The sequence below is a fragment of the Colossoma macropomum genome, unplaced genomic scaffold, assembly GCF_904425465.1.
Source record: "Colossoma macropomum unplaced genomic scaffold, Colossoma_macropomum, whole genome shotgun sequence".
Classification (NCBI taxonomy): Eukaryota; Metazoa; Chordata; class Actinopteri; order Characiformes; family Serrasalmidae; genus Colossoma; species Colossoma macropomum.
In genome coordinates, this window is record NW_023494784.1 from 25,616,253 (window position 1) to 25,633,354 (window position 17,102).

The 17,102-nt window shown below is 38.1% G+C and overlaps 1 protein-coding gene across 11 annotated transcripts in view; it reads right to left on the minus strand.

Moving 5' to 3' along the window:
* lmo7a (LIM domain 7a) overlaps positions 1-17,102 on the minus strand; it is a 47,050-nt gene that overhangs the window by 24,751 nt on the left and 5,197 nt on the right. For 9 of the 11 annotated variants that reach the window (XM_036565624.1, XM_036565637.1, XM_036565617.1 and 6 more), the window contains exons 3-7: positions 16,125-16,195; positions 13,994-14,063; positions 10,339-10,445; positions 1,287-1,317; positions 386-499 (exon numbers count right to left, since the gene is read on the minus strand). In XM_036565624.1, coding sequence (XP_036421517.1) covers positions 386-499; positions 1,287-1,317; positions 10,339-10,445; positions 13,994-14,063; positions 16,125-16,195 — 393 coding nt within the window. Of the gene's footprint in view, positions 1-385; positions 500-1,286; positions 1,318-10,338; positions 10,664-13,993; positions 14,064-16,124; positions 16,196-17,102 lie in introns of those variants that run through there. The other 2 variants (XM_036565608.1, XM_036565630.1) reach the window with 2 other exon arrangements.

The window sequence follows — 17,102 nt, forward strand, 5'->3', positions numbered from 1 at the left end:
GACGTCTTTTAAAAATCTCTGTTTCTTTCCCTTCTGAGTCATATCAATGAAGTGGAACACGTATACAAAAGTCTTCAGCCATGTTTTGTTATGGCTGTATTGTGCTCATTGTGACAGACATGGCATAAAGAAAAGGAAAAAAAAGATCTGCTATTCACTCTGACCACCGTGTTATGACTTACTGTGTGCTTTAAGATTCGCCTTCAGCCCTGCTGTGTAACCACTTGGTTCCATTCTTAGAAGCATTTGTTTGAAATACCACAGTAGAAATGCAGTGGCTTTTGAGCATAAAAGAGAATTTAAAGCAACAGCTAGTTTGTAGTTTATAAGGCTGAAAGTGCCATAATGTTTTCACGAGACAAACAATATGTATGTCATATTTTACCTTATATAGTCTTGTGCCTAGTAATCCCTCAAAAGCCTTCAGGTTTAGGTAAGGTCCATTATACAAAGGATCAATGTGTGCCTTTCTGCCCAGCCAGTATATCGTTATCAGAACCTGGGGTACATAATGAAAGTCACTTATAGAGCTAGGCAAAAATGTACTACCACAATACTTAAGGAATTTTTCAGGATACATGATGTGTTGCAATATTTATTTTTTCTGATGTGATCAATTATCAAAAGACATAAGTAGTGCCATATTGAAACAAAAATACTATAAAAACTATAAATTCAATGATTTGTGTTCAGCATTTCACATACTGCACTGCACTAAATCTAATAAAACAGGACTAATTATGCTCACTTTAATCAAATATGCATTTGTTAAAAAAAAGCATATTCAGACATAATTTATCACAATATTGTCACATTGCCCAGCCCTAGTTACATATTAGTGTTAGTGTAGTGGTCAGGGGTGAGAGGAAGCTGGATCTAAATGCCATCTATCTTAGATTTACTCTACATACAGATGGCTGGACATCAGTGACTTAATTTCTAGGTTTATCCAGATCCCTCTGCAGGCGTATGCAGCCTTTCATTATATACAGCTCCAATATACACAACTAGCCAACGAGGAAACCACAAAACACTACCTGGTAATTACTAAGGTTGAGCTTTGACACTATATATTAAACAACAACAACAACAACAACAACAACAACAACAACAACAACTCTAAATATCTTCATAGCACTCTATAAAAATCACACATAGTATTTGTCAAACCACACAATCTAAGTATATGTTACGATGGCATCTGTCACTGCATGTCACTGCATAAGCCAGACGTTCAAATCATGAACATCTGACATTAACAGAAATAAAGCAGCATTAGCACTTACATTTTTGAGCCTCCTGCTAGCCTCCTGATGCCTGCAGGAGAGAAGAGGTGTGTGTGGTTAATCACTCTCAGCCTGGGAAAAGGACAATAAAAGAATAGTGGGCATGTTTTGGGACCCAGTGATCCCCAGTGAATGAGCTAGAAAGGGAGAGCACAATCCCTGGTGCCAGATTCCCCTCACTGCACAAAAGGTATACACTCAGTGCAGGACAGCACAGAGCACAGTCACTCTCGCAAGGGTACATCCACAGGCTATGACAGCAAAAAACAACAACAACAGCAACAGCAACAACAACAACAACAACAAGGATAACAACAGTACCCACAAAAACAACTTCCAACAACCACTTGACTGAGAATAGTGAATATAAGTTTTTAATGTCAAGAACTAGAAACTGGAAATGTACTGATTCATTACCTTTTGCTCTTCTACTCCAAACGCTGAGCTGAGAAATTACAATCACAATGATGTCTACAGTGAGCAGTATGAAAACAAAAGTGAAAGAAGAATGTCCCTTAAGGGCCCTTAAATTCCATTTATAGCACAGTTATTGAGCATCATTCCTGATGAATGGAACTTATAAGAATAAGGCAGAGCTCTAGTTAAGACTACAATTACTACAATTACAGTTTCTGTTAAGGAAACCTGTGTGAGTGAAGACATGAACAACTGATTCTGATTTTCATGTCTGCAGTCTCACAGGCCTCCAAAAGAGAAGCCAGACACCCAGAAGAATATCTTTCACCTGAACAGATCAACAAGTATGCATTTTTAAGGTGATTTTTCAAACGTAACAGAAGAATTGATGTAAGGGCCTAAATGACTGGGATAAAAGAGACAGACTGGTGTGGTAGACCATGACAGCATGAAATATGAGCACTCATCTCTATAGCATACATTCCTCAAGACATTGGTAACACAGAAGTAGTATATGCCTGCAGCCCCGGGCCCTTTGGTGTCATGATAGTGATGCAGCTGGGAGCACCTGCTGGAAGTGTGTGAACTTCGTGTCCTGACAGCTGCATCACGGAGACATCGGCAATGCTACACCAGAAACATTCTCACGGTAACTAATTTGAAATGAGAAAATGTCGGCACATTTTAACTAGGCCTGAATTTGAGGGGGATGAAAAGCCACTGGGGGTAAAAAGTGTGACTGCCCCTTGGATAACCGTCCAGACATCGCCCGAGATGTCTACGGGTGCACTGATATGGGAATTTTGGGCCAATGCTGATATCTGATATTTTTAATGTGCATGTTCACCAATGCTAATAGATAAACATTTAGAAAATGTCTATGAAAACAGAACATGTATTTCTACAAGATTACAAATGCTCTTCTAGAGTGCAAAAAAAATACACCAAATATCATATATCAGTCAAATCTTTCTTTAAAGCATTATCTGCTGATACCAACATGAATCTGATTTCATTGTATACTCCTTAAGATGTCTACTTACATGGATCTGATTCCATCCATATTAGAGATTTACACACCAAGATGCCTTTTCATGCCAAAGTCCATGGAAAAAAACAACACAAAACTATTTGTAAGATTGTCACGAGCAGCTGATATTCATAGTCAGCTAGAACTGATGACACTAATTATCTTGTTATTATTGCAGTCCAGGCAATCTATTCACAATATATGATTAGACATCTGAAAAGTAAAAAAAAAATAAACAAAGTATACCAACAGTTCATAACCCACCCCAACCCAAGATTTTTTTCCAATTCAACCACTGACAATAACAGAGTGAAATCTCTCAAGACACCTAACGACAGAAGTTCAGCATTGACATCAGTCAGAGAACGGAGAATGATGATGGCGTTCAGTAGCCTGTGGCTTTTCACAAGTAAGTGAACCAGTACAACAGGTGCACTGAAGTGAATTCAACAATGGTGTTCACCCAACCAGATCATACAGATTTATTGCTCCAATAAAAGTGGCGAAAGCGGAAAAAAAATCCTCTCAGGTCAGAACAAAGTCCACATTTATGGTGGCACTGGAGTGGGAATTTCAGGAACAAACTACATCGGCACTGATTACCTAATGCTAATTTAAGAGTTCTACAAAAGCCAAAGAATTCCTCAGGGCAGTGAGTGCAGGATAATGGAGAGCTTTCTGCTCACAGATCCTAGGGGCTAGTCTGTGGCTCCACATGATCAGCTGTTTGCTCATGTGAAAGAGAGATATGAAAAGACAAGAATCTATGGGCCTAATTCACCAATGTCTTCCTAAGGTTTTTTTTTTTATATTCTTGAGAAAGGCCCTAAGAAAAAGTCTGTATCAGATTAATGACGTGTTTTTAAACTACAGAATTGTTTGCGCCTTTGTGCTCTTGGGTGTGTGTAGATTCTGTTCTTACCTATAAACAAATCCCAAATAAGTAAACACTGATAGAAGTCAGAATCTTCATGAAAACTGCACAAGTGGGTTTTAAGAAATTTCTCCTTAAAAACAATTGGGGAATTAGGCCCAGTGTTCTGCTGTTTCATAGCCACACAGTAACTTTTTAAAGTATTTATTTTAAAATCCCAGTCAAATTCAGTAGAGATTTTTTCACAGTATTTCAGACTTTGACAGTATTCGACAAAGAATGATTTGGGTCAACCATACAGCTCTAACTGAAACAACAAACCGTGACAATAACAGTCTTCTACTTCATGTTTACATTTCAGATGTGATCTGATAAAACTGGTATCGTTGGTACTGCTTATGAAACAGTGATAAGTAAGGCTAGACACACAGGTACATATGTGTATTCTACCATATGTCAAAACCATGTCTATTACAAGGCACAAGTAAGGCACAGGTACAGACAGACAAGTATCCTTCCTCTCTAAAAACCTTCTGGATTTAACAGCCAAAGCTGGTATAGAGGTTATTCATAATTCACTTGCACTAGTACCTACTTATTAACTATTGAGCTGCAATGCTTTCATATGTCCTGCCAACCAAGATCATGAAGAAGATTCTCTTCTCTTGTAAAGGAAACCTAGGGAAAGTCAGAAGTAATGTTTGCCAGGTTTTACAAACAGATTTTATTAGTTAAACATACTAAAAAACACTAATATGGTACTTTTTTGCAAAACACGACCATCCTTAGACACTTTCTTAATAGCAGATTTCTTAGGTGCCTGAAACAGAGCTTGCTTTAGTTGTACAGTCTAAACCTATCCTTGTTTCTACATCTACTTCAGATGTTTGGTCAGAACAAAGGCAAATGTGAATGCAAATGGAGTGCCTGTTCCAAATGTTTTTTTAAAGAAATACATCGGCTATTTTATTATATATACGCACACAGTGGTCTGGGTGCATGTTATTATATATACACACAGTAGCAGGGCTACTATTATATACACTGCTTGCTAGTTTTTGATTTATTTATATGTATATTAGGGTGAAATATACTGACTTGAACCCCCACAAAAACATTAACACTTCCTTTTATGACTTCATAGACATAAAAGTTTACAACAGTAAACTTTGAAAAAGTCACGTACGCTCACAATGGGAACAAACATGATCATATCACCACTGTCGGAACGAAAATTTGTATCTCCAAAACGATAACTGTACAGGAAAAGAAAAACATTCTTAACTTGTAATGAAAGTTAATGTAACAAGATTTTATTCTAAGTAATTTCGCCTCATTTCTATTAGTCTATTCATCATGAAATATTCACACAATGCAAAAGGCAAATGGAGTTTTGAAGCTGAGTAAAAATAACAAAAATGGTGATACAAGGTTTTTGCGTGACAGTAATGATATACATTTGATAAATGAGAAGCACATGTCAAAGCGTTGATGAAGTGCACTCAGTTGTGTTCCATTTTCATGGTGAAAAGGTATGTCTGTGACACAGAACACCTTGTATTTACACCGTTACTTTCTCATAACCTGTGCTGGGCCAAAGACAGCCTACCCACAGCTGAACTGTTACATGCTTCCACGGGCATGTGAGAATCAACTGGGAAAACCACCCAAGCAGCATTGCTAAATAGTCAAAAAAAAAAAAAGTCAAAGCTCTCTACCCCTTAAGATGCCAACAGAATCTGCACTGGTGAATACAGTGGTATAAACCATTAATAGACTTTAATCCAGTGGTGAAAGCTTGCTAATATTATTAAAAACTGTATAACTGCGTGTTTCATTTTACTTAGTCTTGTTTTTTAGGGAGCCATGTGGTTCTTCTATGGGATTGCTCCAAAGAACCCATTTAGTGCCTTTATGTTGAAGAGTACACTCTACAGGTGAAACAGACCATCTACTTGCGCAGAATAGAAAATACATTCCATACTAATGCTTCCCATTGCACAATACTTTCTGCGTTGTCTGTATTTCAAGTGTAACACCCATTCTCAGTATCTATATAATGTCAGTGCTCTATATAAAGACCAACCAAACCTCACCAAGCCCTTTTAGACAATGCATCAATGACATCCTGACAATAGATGGGAAGGACTGTGTGTGAAACGTCCACACCTCCATCTAGAATAAATTTCTATGTAGTCATTTATTCATAAACGCTGAACATGAGAGGGTGTGTATGAACATGCATACCTGAGCAATTAAGACCTCCCAGCTCAGCTCAGTAACATTCAGCTGCTAAAGAATGTTCCCTGATTAGCACAAACAAATGCTGATCAAGGCATTTGTCCCCAGCATAAATCATTTTTAACTAAATGTGAACCAAACTCACCTCACAGCTCATAGCTTGGCCTGATATGAAAGACAGGTTTTAAAGGGAAAATCAGCTGTGAAGTGACTCATTTATCCCAAAGAGATATTCCTCTCAGCTTCTTCACTGCTACTATTCATAAGTAAACTGAGACTGGCACTTCAGTTCAGAAGCACAAACACCACCCTTGTGTCTCTGTTTATGGTACGGCCCATTCGCACAGAAGAGAGTTTACTGATATGCTGTTCACCATAATCGTGCCTTTCACAATTGTGTGGCAGACAATTACATCAGTGCTTGTGATAGTGACTGCCATCCAGCACCACACACCCAAAGAGCAAACAGAGCATTCATGGTGGCAACTGTCCTTTGTTTTAGATCTAGCCCGCATTTTCAATACTTTAAATGCCTCTGAAGCAACAGAACTCACTTAAAATAATCTGAAAATGAAATGAATGTAAAGTTCAAACCTAGCGCAGACAAACCATGAAACTTAGACAAACACTAACTTCAAGTGAAGTAAAAGCTTCAAGTGGTGAACCTGTGGCTAACTGCATTGTGAGTCTGTGCTGTTAAACCATTGCTGAAAACTAACTGTAGGTGTGAAGCAGTGATGTAACCCTTAAGTACTGTACTTTTCCAACTTTCAGAACAAAACTAAAAACTAAAGTAGAACTTTTTAAAATAATCTTACTTTTTTAAATTACATATACCCTAAATTAGTACATGTGACAAGTAAACAAAAAATAGTCATTTTTAATAATAGGCAACAACTGATCTCATGACAAAAACTGCCACTTCATCACACAGGTACTGCACATGATGGAGCTTCATGCAATCGACTTGACTCAAGGAGATACAACGGAGAATGGGTTGTTCTAAAGTACGTGGTGACTATGGTTTCTCTATTGAACAATCCTGAATTATAAGAGGTTACTGCTGTAGATCAGTACAATGGAGCTGCAACGTCCTGCTGTAATCCTGAAATCCATTGATCCTTCATAACTCTGGGTAATAGGGCACACTTTGGATTGTAGGGTTGCATAAAGTGATGCAGTAAGAATGACAGTAAATTTCAATTAGCATATATGATACAACGTATTTCTTATATACAGAAAGCCTATATCTACTTGGCTTTCATGTATAATTACTTTTGTTACTGATTTTGACAAAGCTTTTAAAACAAACTGCAGAGCCATGAACATGAAGAAAGATTAAATGGAAAAGTATGCGGAAAAAGTGAGCAATATTCAAGAGTTTCATCCTGACTCACTGGATGAAATATTTAACTGTCTGACTTATTGCGCAAGATATTTTTATTAGAATGAAGCATGCGAGAACATTCTTTATCAATATTACGCAACGTCAGGTAACGAGACAATATGCACAGTGGGCAGCGACTGCAATACTACAGCAGTGAGCCAAGCGCAAAGTTCACATAGGACTGCTTACTTATGCACCATTGCTATGACAACCAACAATTAAGTCTCTGAACTATGATTTAGTATGACTGTGATCAGACATTCCATCAAGATATGTGCAGTCCATAGTCCAGGTAATGTCAATTTCTCAGTGTTAAAACAAAAACTAGATTTACCATGTGAGAAGACACCACTATCAATGCATCCTGAACATAAAAGACTCCTTTTGTTCATGATTATCAGCTACAACAACAACAACAACAACAACAACAACAACATCCATAAGGTACTGAGGGTGAATAATCGCAAAAAAGATTCTTAGTTTATTCAGCCAAACAGGTGAAAGAAAAGTACTAATAAACTAAAGAGAACCAATAAACAGAACTAATAAATATATATTTTGTCCATTAGTCAGTCTTTAAAGCATTTTACCCTACATCCTACATATGAAACAGTTCACTAACAGCACAAATGCACATTTTCAGCTCTTTTCTTATTTACGTCTAACAAGTTTGCTTGAGTTCACGCCCAGCATGCTGTCACCCATTTTACAGAACTGATATAAAACAAATATCAAGCTGAACATCTGTAGGACTCTGCTGAGGAGAACCCAATAAGCTGAAGCTTAGGAGCTACTGGTCTCCATGAGACACTTACTTTTCATGGTCTGATGAGTAATAATGAATGAGTCATTGCTTATCTCAGACCACTTAACAGCTCTTCACGTTGTCTTCTGTGTGACAGCAGTCACTACACATGAAGCAACAAAAAGGCCTGTAAAACTCTCATTTCACTGACTGACTGAGAACTGGAGTATTACAGAAATTACTTTTGTGTGCTCTAGCCAAAGTCAAAAGTGCAAAGCACACTGTCAATGTGGATTTGTCATGTACATAAAAGCACCTATTCAAACAGTTTCTGAATACATTATGCATGTAAATCTTCAACATAATCCAATCATTTTATGTGGTTGTTTAAAGGTGTATCATCCAAACAGCAGCAGCACACTTAAAAGCATCCCTAATAACCACGTACATGGTCTTTTCCAAGCTTCCAGTTTCTAAAATATTCAGTCCAAAGCACAATTAATAAGTTGTCAACTAGGTGTAAACAAAAGCAAGCTCTTGGAAGTGCTCATGTAAAAAAAAAAAGACTAGCTATAAAAAACCTCCCAGTAATCAAGTCTCAATCCCACCCCATCCACTATCAAAAAACTGACCTTTACATTCTAAATTTAGAATATACTGTGTGCACTGATGAATGCCTGACAGTGGACAGACCACCCACGCATGCGCACACACTCACTCACACACACCACAGGGAGCAAACTCTGGCTGATCAGTAAGGTTGCTAGGGCAAGGAGGGTGTGGCATGGTTACAGTCATGCAGTAAAGCTGGCTGTGTTAAACCTCAGCTCACAGTTGTGATCGCACTCTCACTTATGTTGAAGAGATGAAGACACAACGAAAAAATAAATGAATTTGTTGATCCAAAAAGCAAAATGCTATTATGCCTGCTACTCAGTCAAACCTGTAAATAAATATCCATATAAACTGTCATATACATAGTTTATATGGATAAACTATATATATATATATATAAAACTTTACAGGAGAAGGAAAAAACATACTTTACTTTTAACATAAAATGTGATTTACACACAATGTACAGGGCAACAGACATTTTCATATTATGTCAAAAACTGAAGAACGACAAAATGTTTTTTGGTTTGTTTGTTTTCAATTTTATTTTGAACTTTTCACATTAAAAAGCTAAACTATGCTTTAGGTTTTTCCTTGCAAGGGTTCAAAGGGCACTGTGCTGAATCAAATTCAATTAAACAGATCTAATTATGCTTTATTTGTAATGAAACATTCAGTTGTTCAGTGTTTGAGTATTTTAAATATTCACAATATGTTCAGAAAAGCATATTGTGGTATCCCGTGATGCAATTTATCATGATAAAATTAAATATATTTACACTGACCATTTTGATATATTATTATAGCTGCAAATTCATAACACAGTAGCAATGCAACCTGTTGGTGATACAGGAATGTTTCAGACATGTAACACTGCTAAGACTGATACCGGTGGTTGCGTGCCAGGGCTCAACAAAACTTGACCAGAACACATCATATCATGAAAGACAGACTAATTTAAAAAATGTGAACAAAAGATAATCGGTCGCATTCTTCAAACTGCTGATAGTGCTTGCTCTGCTTTTGATTTGTTGTTACAGTGAACATGTCAGAGCGAGACTGGCGAAGCTCAAAACCACAGCCTCCCAAAGACACACCTGTGAAAAAACTGAACAGGTTGTTCAACATGCCGTGTCCGTTTCACCCCAGTCTCGGGTGAGGAGCAAATCAAAAACACTGAAGCTAGAGTAGCGTGAAGTAATGCGCACATGCAGAACTATCTGATATTTGAGGCAGTCTTTAAATTCATCGGCATCTCTCTAAAGTGTAGTCAGTAACAGTGCAGAGTTTTGACCTCTCAATCTAACTGCTGCAGTTTTATTAGAGCTTCATGGCCAGTGTAAGAAACCTCATTTCTGCTTCATTTAATGATCGTTTTCCTTTTCAAACAAAATGAGGTTTATTACACAATTAGGGATGGATTTAAAAAGCTCAAGTGACAAACACTGCAACACCTCCTACTCAAGCTTTCAAAACTGATCTGTTCCACACAAGGACTCCCGCTGTGGGGTCGTAGATTTGATAATGGGTTCAGTTAAATTTAAACCAAGGGTCAGTAACACCGGATCATTTTACACAGGCATGTGGGCAGCACGGACTATCTGTCAAAAACAACATACCTTGAACCATAAACAGTACTCAAGTACTCTTCTACACAGTGACAGCATTTTTTTAACCTTGGCAGAGGGTCAAACTCATTAGATACACTTAACAGAACAATATTTCAAGGAAATCAAAACTTACTTAACAGTTACACGTGTGGATAGGTCCTGCAGGTCTCCTGGATGGAAGAGTTGGGCTTCTTTAAGTCCTAGCCTGGCACAAGCCTTCAGGAAGATGTTGACGTTGTCCTGTCGACAGAGAATATGTACCCAGCTTCTGAGTCAGACTGTAATCACACAAGAATTCTTTGGGCACACAGTCCAGAAATCATTGCAACCAAAGTTCAGACCTCCTGTGAGCTCAGGGGGGTGGAGAGGAAGTGCTTCAGGTGGCAAATAAAGTGACACTATACCAAGAAGGCAGGGCTTCTGTGACTGATCTGTCCCTCTACCTGTGACAAAACAAGTTTGCCACTGAGGCAGAGCTAAGCATAAGCAGCAAGTCCCCTCCCCCAGACATGCAAAGCAATCACACAGCCTCCGTCACCCGCCCTGCCCCCTCTCATACACACGCAAACTCAAGTGTACTCTCCCTTCTCACACCCAGAAACTGTCACTCGCTGTAGCATACCTGCGGCAACAGCAGGGGTGGATTATTTTGGAGACGTGGTTGCTATGACACGGAGGACAGATGACTGAAACTTCAAACTATTTCCCCCCTCAAGCAATTGTTCTAAAGGAGCGGAGGGGTTCCATGCATTAAAGAAATTTCTGTTTCAGTTGCATGCACACATTAGGTACACTTAATTACACTTAATGCATTTTTATAGCGCATTAAGCTACATGCGCACTTTAACACAGAAAGCATGTTAAATCTCTTTTTAGTTTGTTTTGACCATCTGTATATCACATTAAACCTGTGCAAACCAACTCTTCCCTGCCTGTGTGTATGGTTTTAACGTGGTCTGAAATAATCATGGGGTGCTTTGGTCTATATTTATGCATCAACATGCTTATTAGCAGATGGCAACGCAGAGTTAACTTCTCGAATCAGACTCTACTTGCTTATAAAGTAATGTAAATCTTCCATCTGTTACTCTTTGTCAAAGGTCCTGCCCTGCCACGGTGGGCAAGGGTCATGGTCCTTCACGAAGGTTGAAGGGAAAGAGTTATATTCTGCGAGCAGGACATAAAGACCTAGTATCAACAGTGTTTACAGTAAACCATTATGCTCCATTCCTCAGATACTTTATTCTAATTAGTGTTGATAGCTTTAAACAAACAAAAATATCCAAGGAAGTTCATACTTTAACACTATTTGTTGTCACCTGCTTGCAGAGCAAGTAACTGACTGCATACTGTCTAAAGGCATGAGTGTACAAATGCAATAATACTACCGTATTAGCTGAACCATGCATGTTTTATGCATTCCTCTGTTCTCTAATAAGCACAGTAACACTCTTTAGTCATTGCTAACAAGATTACGCTAAAACCATTTATGTATTCATCAGTTTCTTACTAGGATTTTTTTAGTCACACTCCATCATGCCACTCCCAAACTGGACGAGCAAATAAAAATGGAATGGTTTAATTAGTAGAGATGAGGCATTTGTTAAAAATCTGCATAGATGAATGCCTCGTTTAACACACAGAGTGATCCTTTTTAACAAACTCCAGCAGGCCTAACATCTGAAGCCAAGACTGGTTTTGCCATGTTCACAATTAATACTCAGCCCCAAATCATGCAGAGATAATGATACTGAAAGTATCTCACTGACTTTGTAGCCGGTGCACATAATCCTGTCAAAAATGCTGAGCCCATCCAATAATTATAATCCCCCACAAAACTATCAAGACTCCCCCCAGGAATGTCAACCACTTGAAAGTAATTATTCAGCAGCCATCTAGTTAAGCCAAATGTATATAATTTCAGCCTGCTTAAGATTGAATGACAGAACAGTCGCATGGGGTTGATTTTGTGTGATTTTTCAAATTTTCTGCACAATAAAATCATAAAGATGTAAACAAAGTGATTCAGAGTGGTTTGATGTGTAATTCGGCATTCTAGAGAAATTTACCAAGTCGGAACTGTTCATAGTTGTGGTGACAAGAACTAAACGTCTGAAGCGTTTAATGCCTCTAGAAGCTCAATCATAGAAAGTTATTATACAAAACAGTTACATTGTTGAGACATTGTTTTATAACAGTTTGATATATATATATAATTTATTTATTATTTATTTATTTTACCATCATTAGCATTGCAGAAAAAAAAATCACCACTGTAAAGAAACTGAGCCAGTAAATTTCTCTACAATGATGTTATGATGTTTAAATGTCGACAATTAAATTACGCTGAATCAGAACAATTCCCCTATAAGGTATACAGTGTACAGCTTATCTATCTATCTGTGTCTGTCTGTCAATTTTGTTTTATTTTGGAATAAAGAAGTTTGGTGGTCTATGGAAAAAGTCTAATAAAATAATCCTTTTTGCCAATTCCCTATTCCTTGTTGCAAGGCCTGGTTCAGATATAGCCACCCAGCTCAATTATAGCTTGTTTACAGAGCTCCAAGCCCCGGCAGTCATCCCTCAGCTCAACCTCAATGCAAAGACAAAATTTTCTAATGTGGCCAAGCAGCACACCACACAAGTGTAGGTTTCCTCTCCAGATTGTTAAAAAGAGGATCAGCTATCCAGTGGGACAGAGAGGAAAACCACAACTCTGAGGTTTGATGGAACATGGAGCACTCTATGGAAAACTGATCCATGGACAAACTGAAACTAAACAGTGGATAGAGTGAAGGAACCCCAAGCCAAAGTCAGTAAATAGTCCACTAAACCACAGAATTCCACTCCTGCCCTAATGAGCCTTGGTTATACCAGATTTAAAGCCTTCATATTTGAATGAAATAGTGTACAACAGTGGTAAACAGACATGACTATAATGGTGCTCATATGGTTTCAGGAAAAAATAGACTTTACCGTTCATAAATAAAGCTGTATAGATGTCACTGTGTACTTGATGCATGTTTCTGTTTTAGTACAGCACTCAACACAAAGCCATTCAACAGCAACTTTACTACAGCAAAAATATCTACCAAATTGGGAATGTTTTGAAATGTTTTCTTTAGCATGCCTTTGCAAGGACACTGCCATTTTAATCCTCAGCTGAAAGTTTATACTCAGTAAATTTCAAGTTTGGAACCATCACACGGAAATACCACTGTAATACTTGTTGGACATGGAGATGCTTATCCAGATTTACCTTGGTAAATATCCCGCTGTTTTAAAGGGTAATGGGCACTAAATGAGCTTGCATGCTTTGCTGCAGTTAAGGCCAAGAAGTCTCAGTACATGCAGAGCTTGACTCAAGCGGCTGGATTACATTTATGTAAAATGTGAGTATAAAGTGTGTAACTGAAATGACAGCAGCAGCAACAGATAACTATGTTGTTCCTCATTCTCTGCACCACCTTGCAATTCTGCACACCAGCTATGTCTCTTACTAAGAGGCAGACAAACTGTGTAAGCTCCCCTTTCTAAAATATATTAAGGAGGTTTTTTGCTTATGGCTACTGAGTCATGTTTGGGGAGGCCAGAATTCAGTTATCAAATTAGATAATTCTGCTGTTCACACCAAGGGAGGTACATAATATTTCCGCATTTTTGTCCAGTAAGTTGTTGCAGGTGGTTCAAAACTATTTGGTTATACCTCACTGGATGAAACAGGGCGTGCTTGGAGAGACATACAATGCATTCCATATTTAAAACACAATAAAAAAACAGGAACTTACAAGGCCAGCAATAGGTGTGGAAAGCCTGTTAACTCTCTTGATAATGCCAGGCTTGATCTTGTTAACTAGACTGAAGGGAGAAAAAGAATGAACATAGTGAATCTCCTTGTGAACACAAACAGCAGTAAGGTGCATGTGCAAACTGTTTATGACTTTTAATGCTTAACACGTCTTTGGTTTACAAAGTCATCATGTGATCTGAAAGGAAAGAGGCGAGCTTCTGTTGAAACACGCTGTAGCCAAGAAGAGCTTGCTTCCAACATGGCTAGTCTTGTGGGGGAAATAGGTACAAGCCATATTTGTTGGAAAATGTAAACTGTATATTGGATGACAAGCAATATTCATATGAGTGTTTTGTAATCCTGCACCTGGGGACCTCCTGCCCTGCATAGTTTTATCTAATTCTTTCCTCAAATCACCTGATTCAACTTGATAGACAACCAAAACGGTCAGCATCAGACAAACAGTACTTAAAGTTTTCATCTTTGAGAAAGAGGAGAAAATCAAGCTCCACTCTTGCTATCTGAAAAAAATCCATTGTGTGTTTCGGTTCATCCTTCCAGTGTGAGAAGATAACTCAGCACTGTAAGTCTAAAAGGATGTATAGTTGTCAAGAAGCTGTAACTGAAAAAAAAGAACATTTGCAAATTAAACAAAGTAGCTGCTGCTGTTCTCAGAACAACTGGACTGTCCAGCCTATAGTCTAGACCACAACATCACTGAATGTTTTTGGGATTACTTGAGATGAGAAGCAGAAAATGCTAAACCAGCTTCTGAGACTGAACTTTGGTGGTGTAGAAAGAAATCCCTGCATATTTCTATAAAAAACTAAAAGCAAGCCTTCTGAAAAGAATGGCCACTGTAATAAAGGCGAAGTGTGGGCATACTAAATACTAAAAATAAGATATTATATTTAGTTATTAAGGCTTCCATATAACTTCCTGTTAAATATATGTTTGCTGCTTTTCTTCCTGACACTAAAGAATTAATAATTTGCCGTTCTGACTACAGATTAAATTAATGAAAGGTTATGTGATTTTTTGTACTGTTCTTTTCCATTTTGTACTTTTATATGGATAAAAGTGGTTAATGTTAGATCCAGAATGGTAGTGCCTTCATGCAGTACACCCATTCTGTTATTCTGTAGTATGGAAACAGCAGAGTTACTGGCTCAGTGCAGACTATAATTAAGCAGCAGGCTTTGTGCAGCACAGGGTTCAAAAAAGGGTGCAGTGAGACTCTGTAATGGACGGAGCTCATCATTAGGCTGCTGAGTCACTCATCTGACACCAGTGTGTCGATCCAGAGGTACTGCTGCCCACGCGTCAGCTCAGAACCATCCAGTCAGGTTCATAAATGGAGCTAAAAGCCCTGAGCTTGCACTACCACTGAGTAACCCTGCCCCCCTACACACAGACTCACCCAGCTTCATCTTCCACACTTACAGCATGTCTCTGTATAACACTTATAATCACAGCTGTCCATTAAACACTGTCCCCTGTCTTATTTTTTATTTGCTGGCATGGATTTTTGCTTAAGCTTTGTTCTAATGTATGCCTAAACGCTAGGAGAAAAAACATGACGCTTTTCAAGTCGCAGTCAAGAATTACTGGAAGGGGTAGGACAGTGTTTGGTACAACAGGAGAAAAGCCATTGAAACAACACCACCACCACCGCTACCAAAACTAAAACACCACACCCACTAAAGCATGCATGTTTATCATACTATGAAAGCAAGAGGTTCTACAGCAATTTCAGGAATTCCTAATTTAAATGCCAATTTAAAGAGAAAAAACTGCCGCCTTTGACTGAGTGGAATAACGTATGTTAAACGTACTGTAGGGGAAATTACTTACTGCACCATCCTTTCCATGCATTGTACTAAAATAATCTTTTCTCTTTATAATTATTGCTGAAGCATGCAATATACTGCATGATAACAGACTTATTTACCAGTTGTTAAAACAGAGGGAATGGTCTCTATGTGGTTAACAACAGTGGACCAAACCAACAAACCCTCCACTGCTTTTCGAATAGCTGAAACTTTGAAAAGAAAATAGCTAAAACAAAGAAAAACAATTCAAAGCTACCATTTCCACAGGATTGCACTAATAAAAATAGAATTACTTACTCACACAAAAGAACTCCATTCTCCAGAGAACTCCGGAAGTTGCTGCTCCCAAACTTCTTCTTAGTGACTGCCTGAATGGAGAGAACAAACACAGGAAGCAACAGCCACTGAGTGAGAAGGTAAGATGTGCAATTAGAGGAACGTTCCAGACTTCAAGTCCCTATCTTAAAATGGCCAGCCCACCAGTAGAGCACAAGCTCTTGAGTGAGATTTTGGGTTTGCCTCACTTTGTTCAAAGTCTTTCAGCAAACAGGGCTGGAGCCCAGCAGCCAAACCACAGAAAACAAGAGCATCTGGAAGAATGTGACAATACAGCATACAGTGCTAGCCTCATGCCTTTCCAATGATCCCAAGCAACTGCTGCAGGATATAGAGGAAAGGCACCCCATTGTTGTTGCTTACCCACACAGGGAAGCATGTACCCATTGTGTTTACACCCTGGTTAAAACACATGCTCTCATTGGTGAATGTCATCCGATAACAAATACTGCTCCTTTCACAGTCCCCCAAAAAGTAAAAGCTGTTTTTGAATGTGCAAAAGTTTTGTCTCATGAAGAATAGTGATGCGCCAACTCCATACACTGGTCTATACAAGCGCTGATGCTAAAGAACAAGGTATCAGCCAGACATAATTAATCCATACTTTACACTGTTTTTTTTTTTAAAGAGTCACATAAAATTGTAACAATGTATTATAAAGTGGCCTATTTTTAATTTAACATATTAAATTATTATGTACTTATTTCATTGTTTTGTGTGTTTTCTTTTCCTCTCTTATGTTTTCACATACTCTTTTGAAGTGGAATGTGGTTACAGCCTTTTGTTACCTTGCACAAAGAATGACCCCAATTCCTCAGAGTGAGATATATAGACTTTAAATTAAAGAAGTAAAAGAACAAGAGTGCTGGTATCAGATTGTTGTATTTTTTTATTTGTTTCAGATTTTATTTGTATTGTTTTAATAATGTCACAATAGGA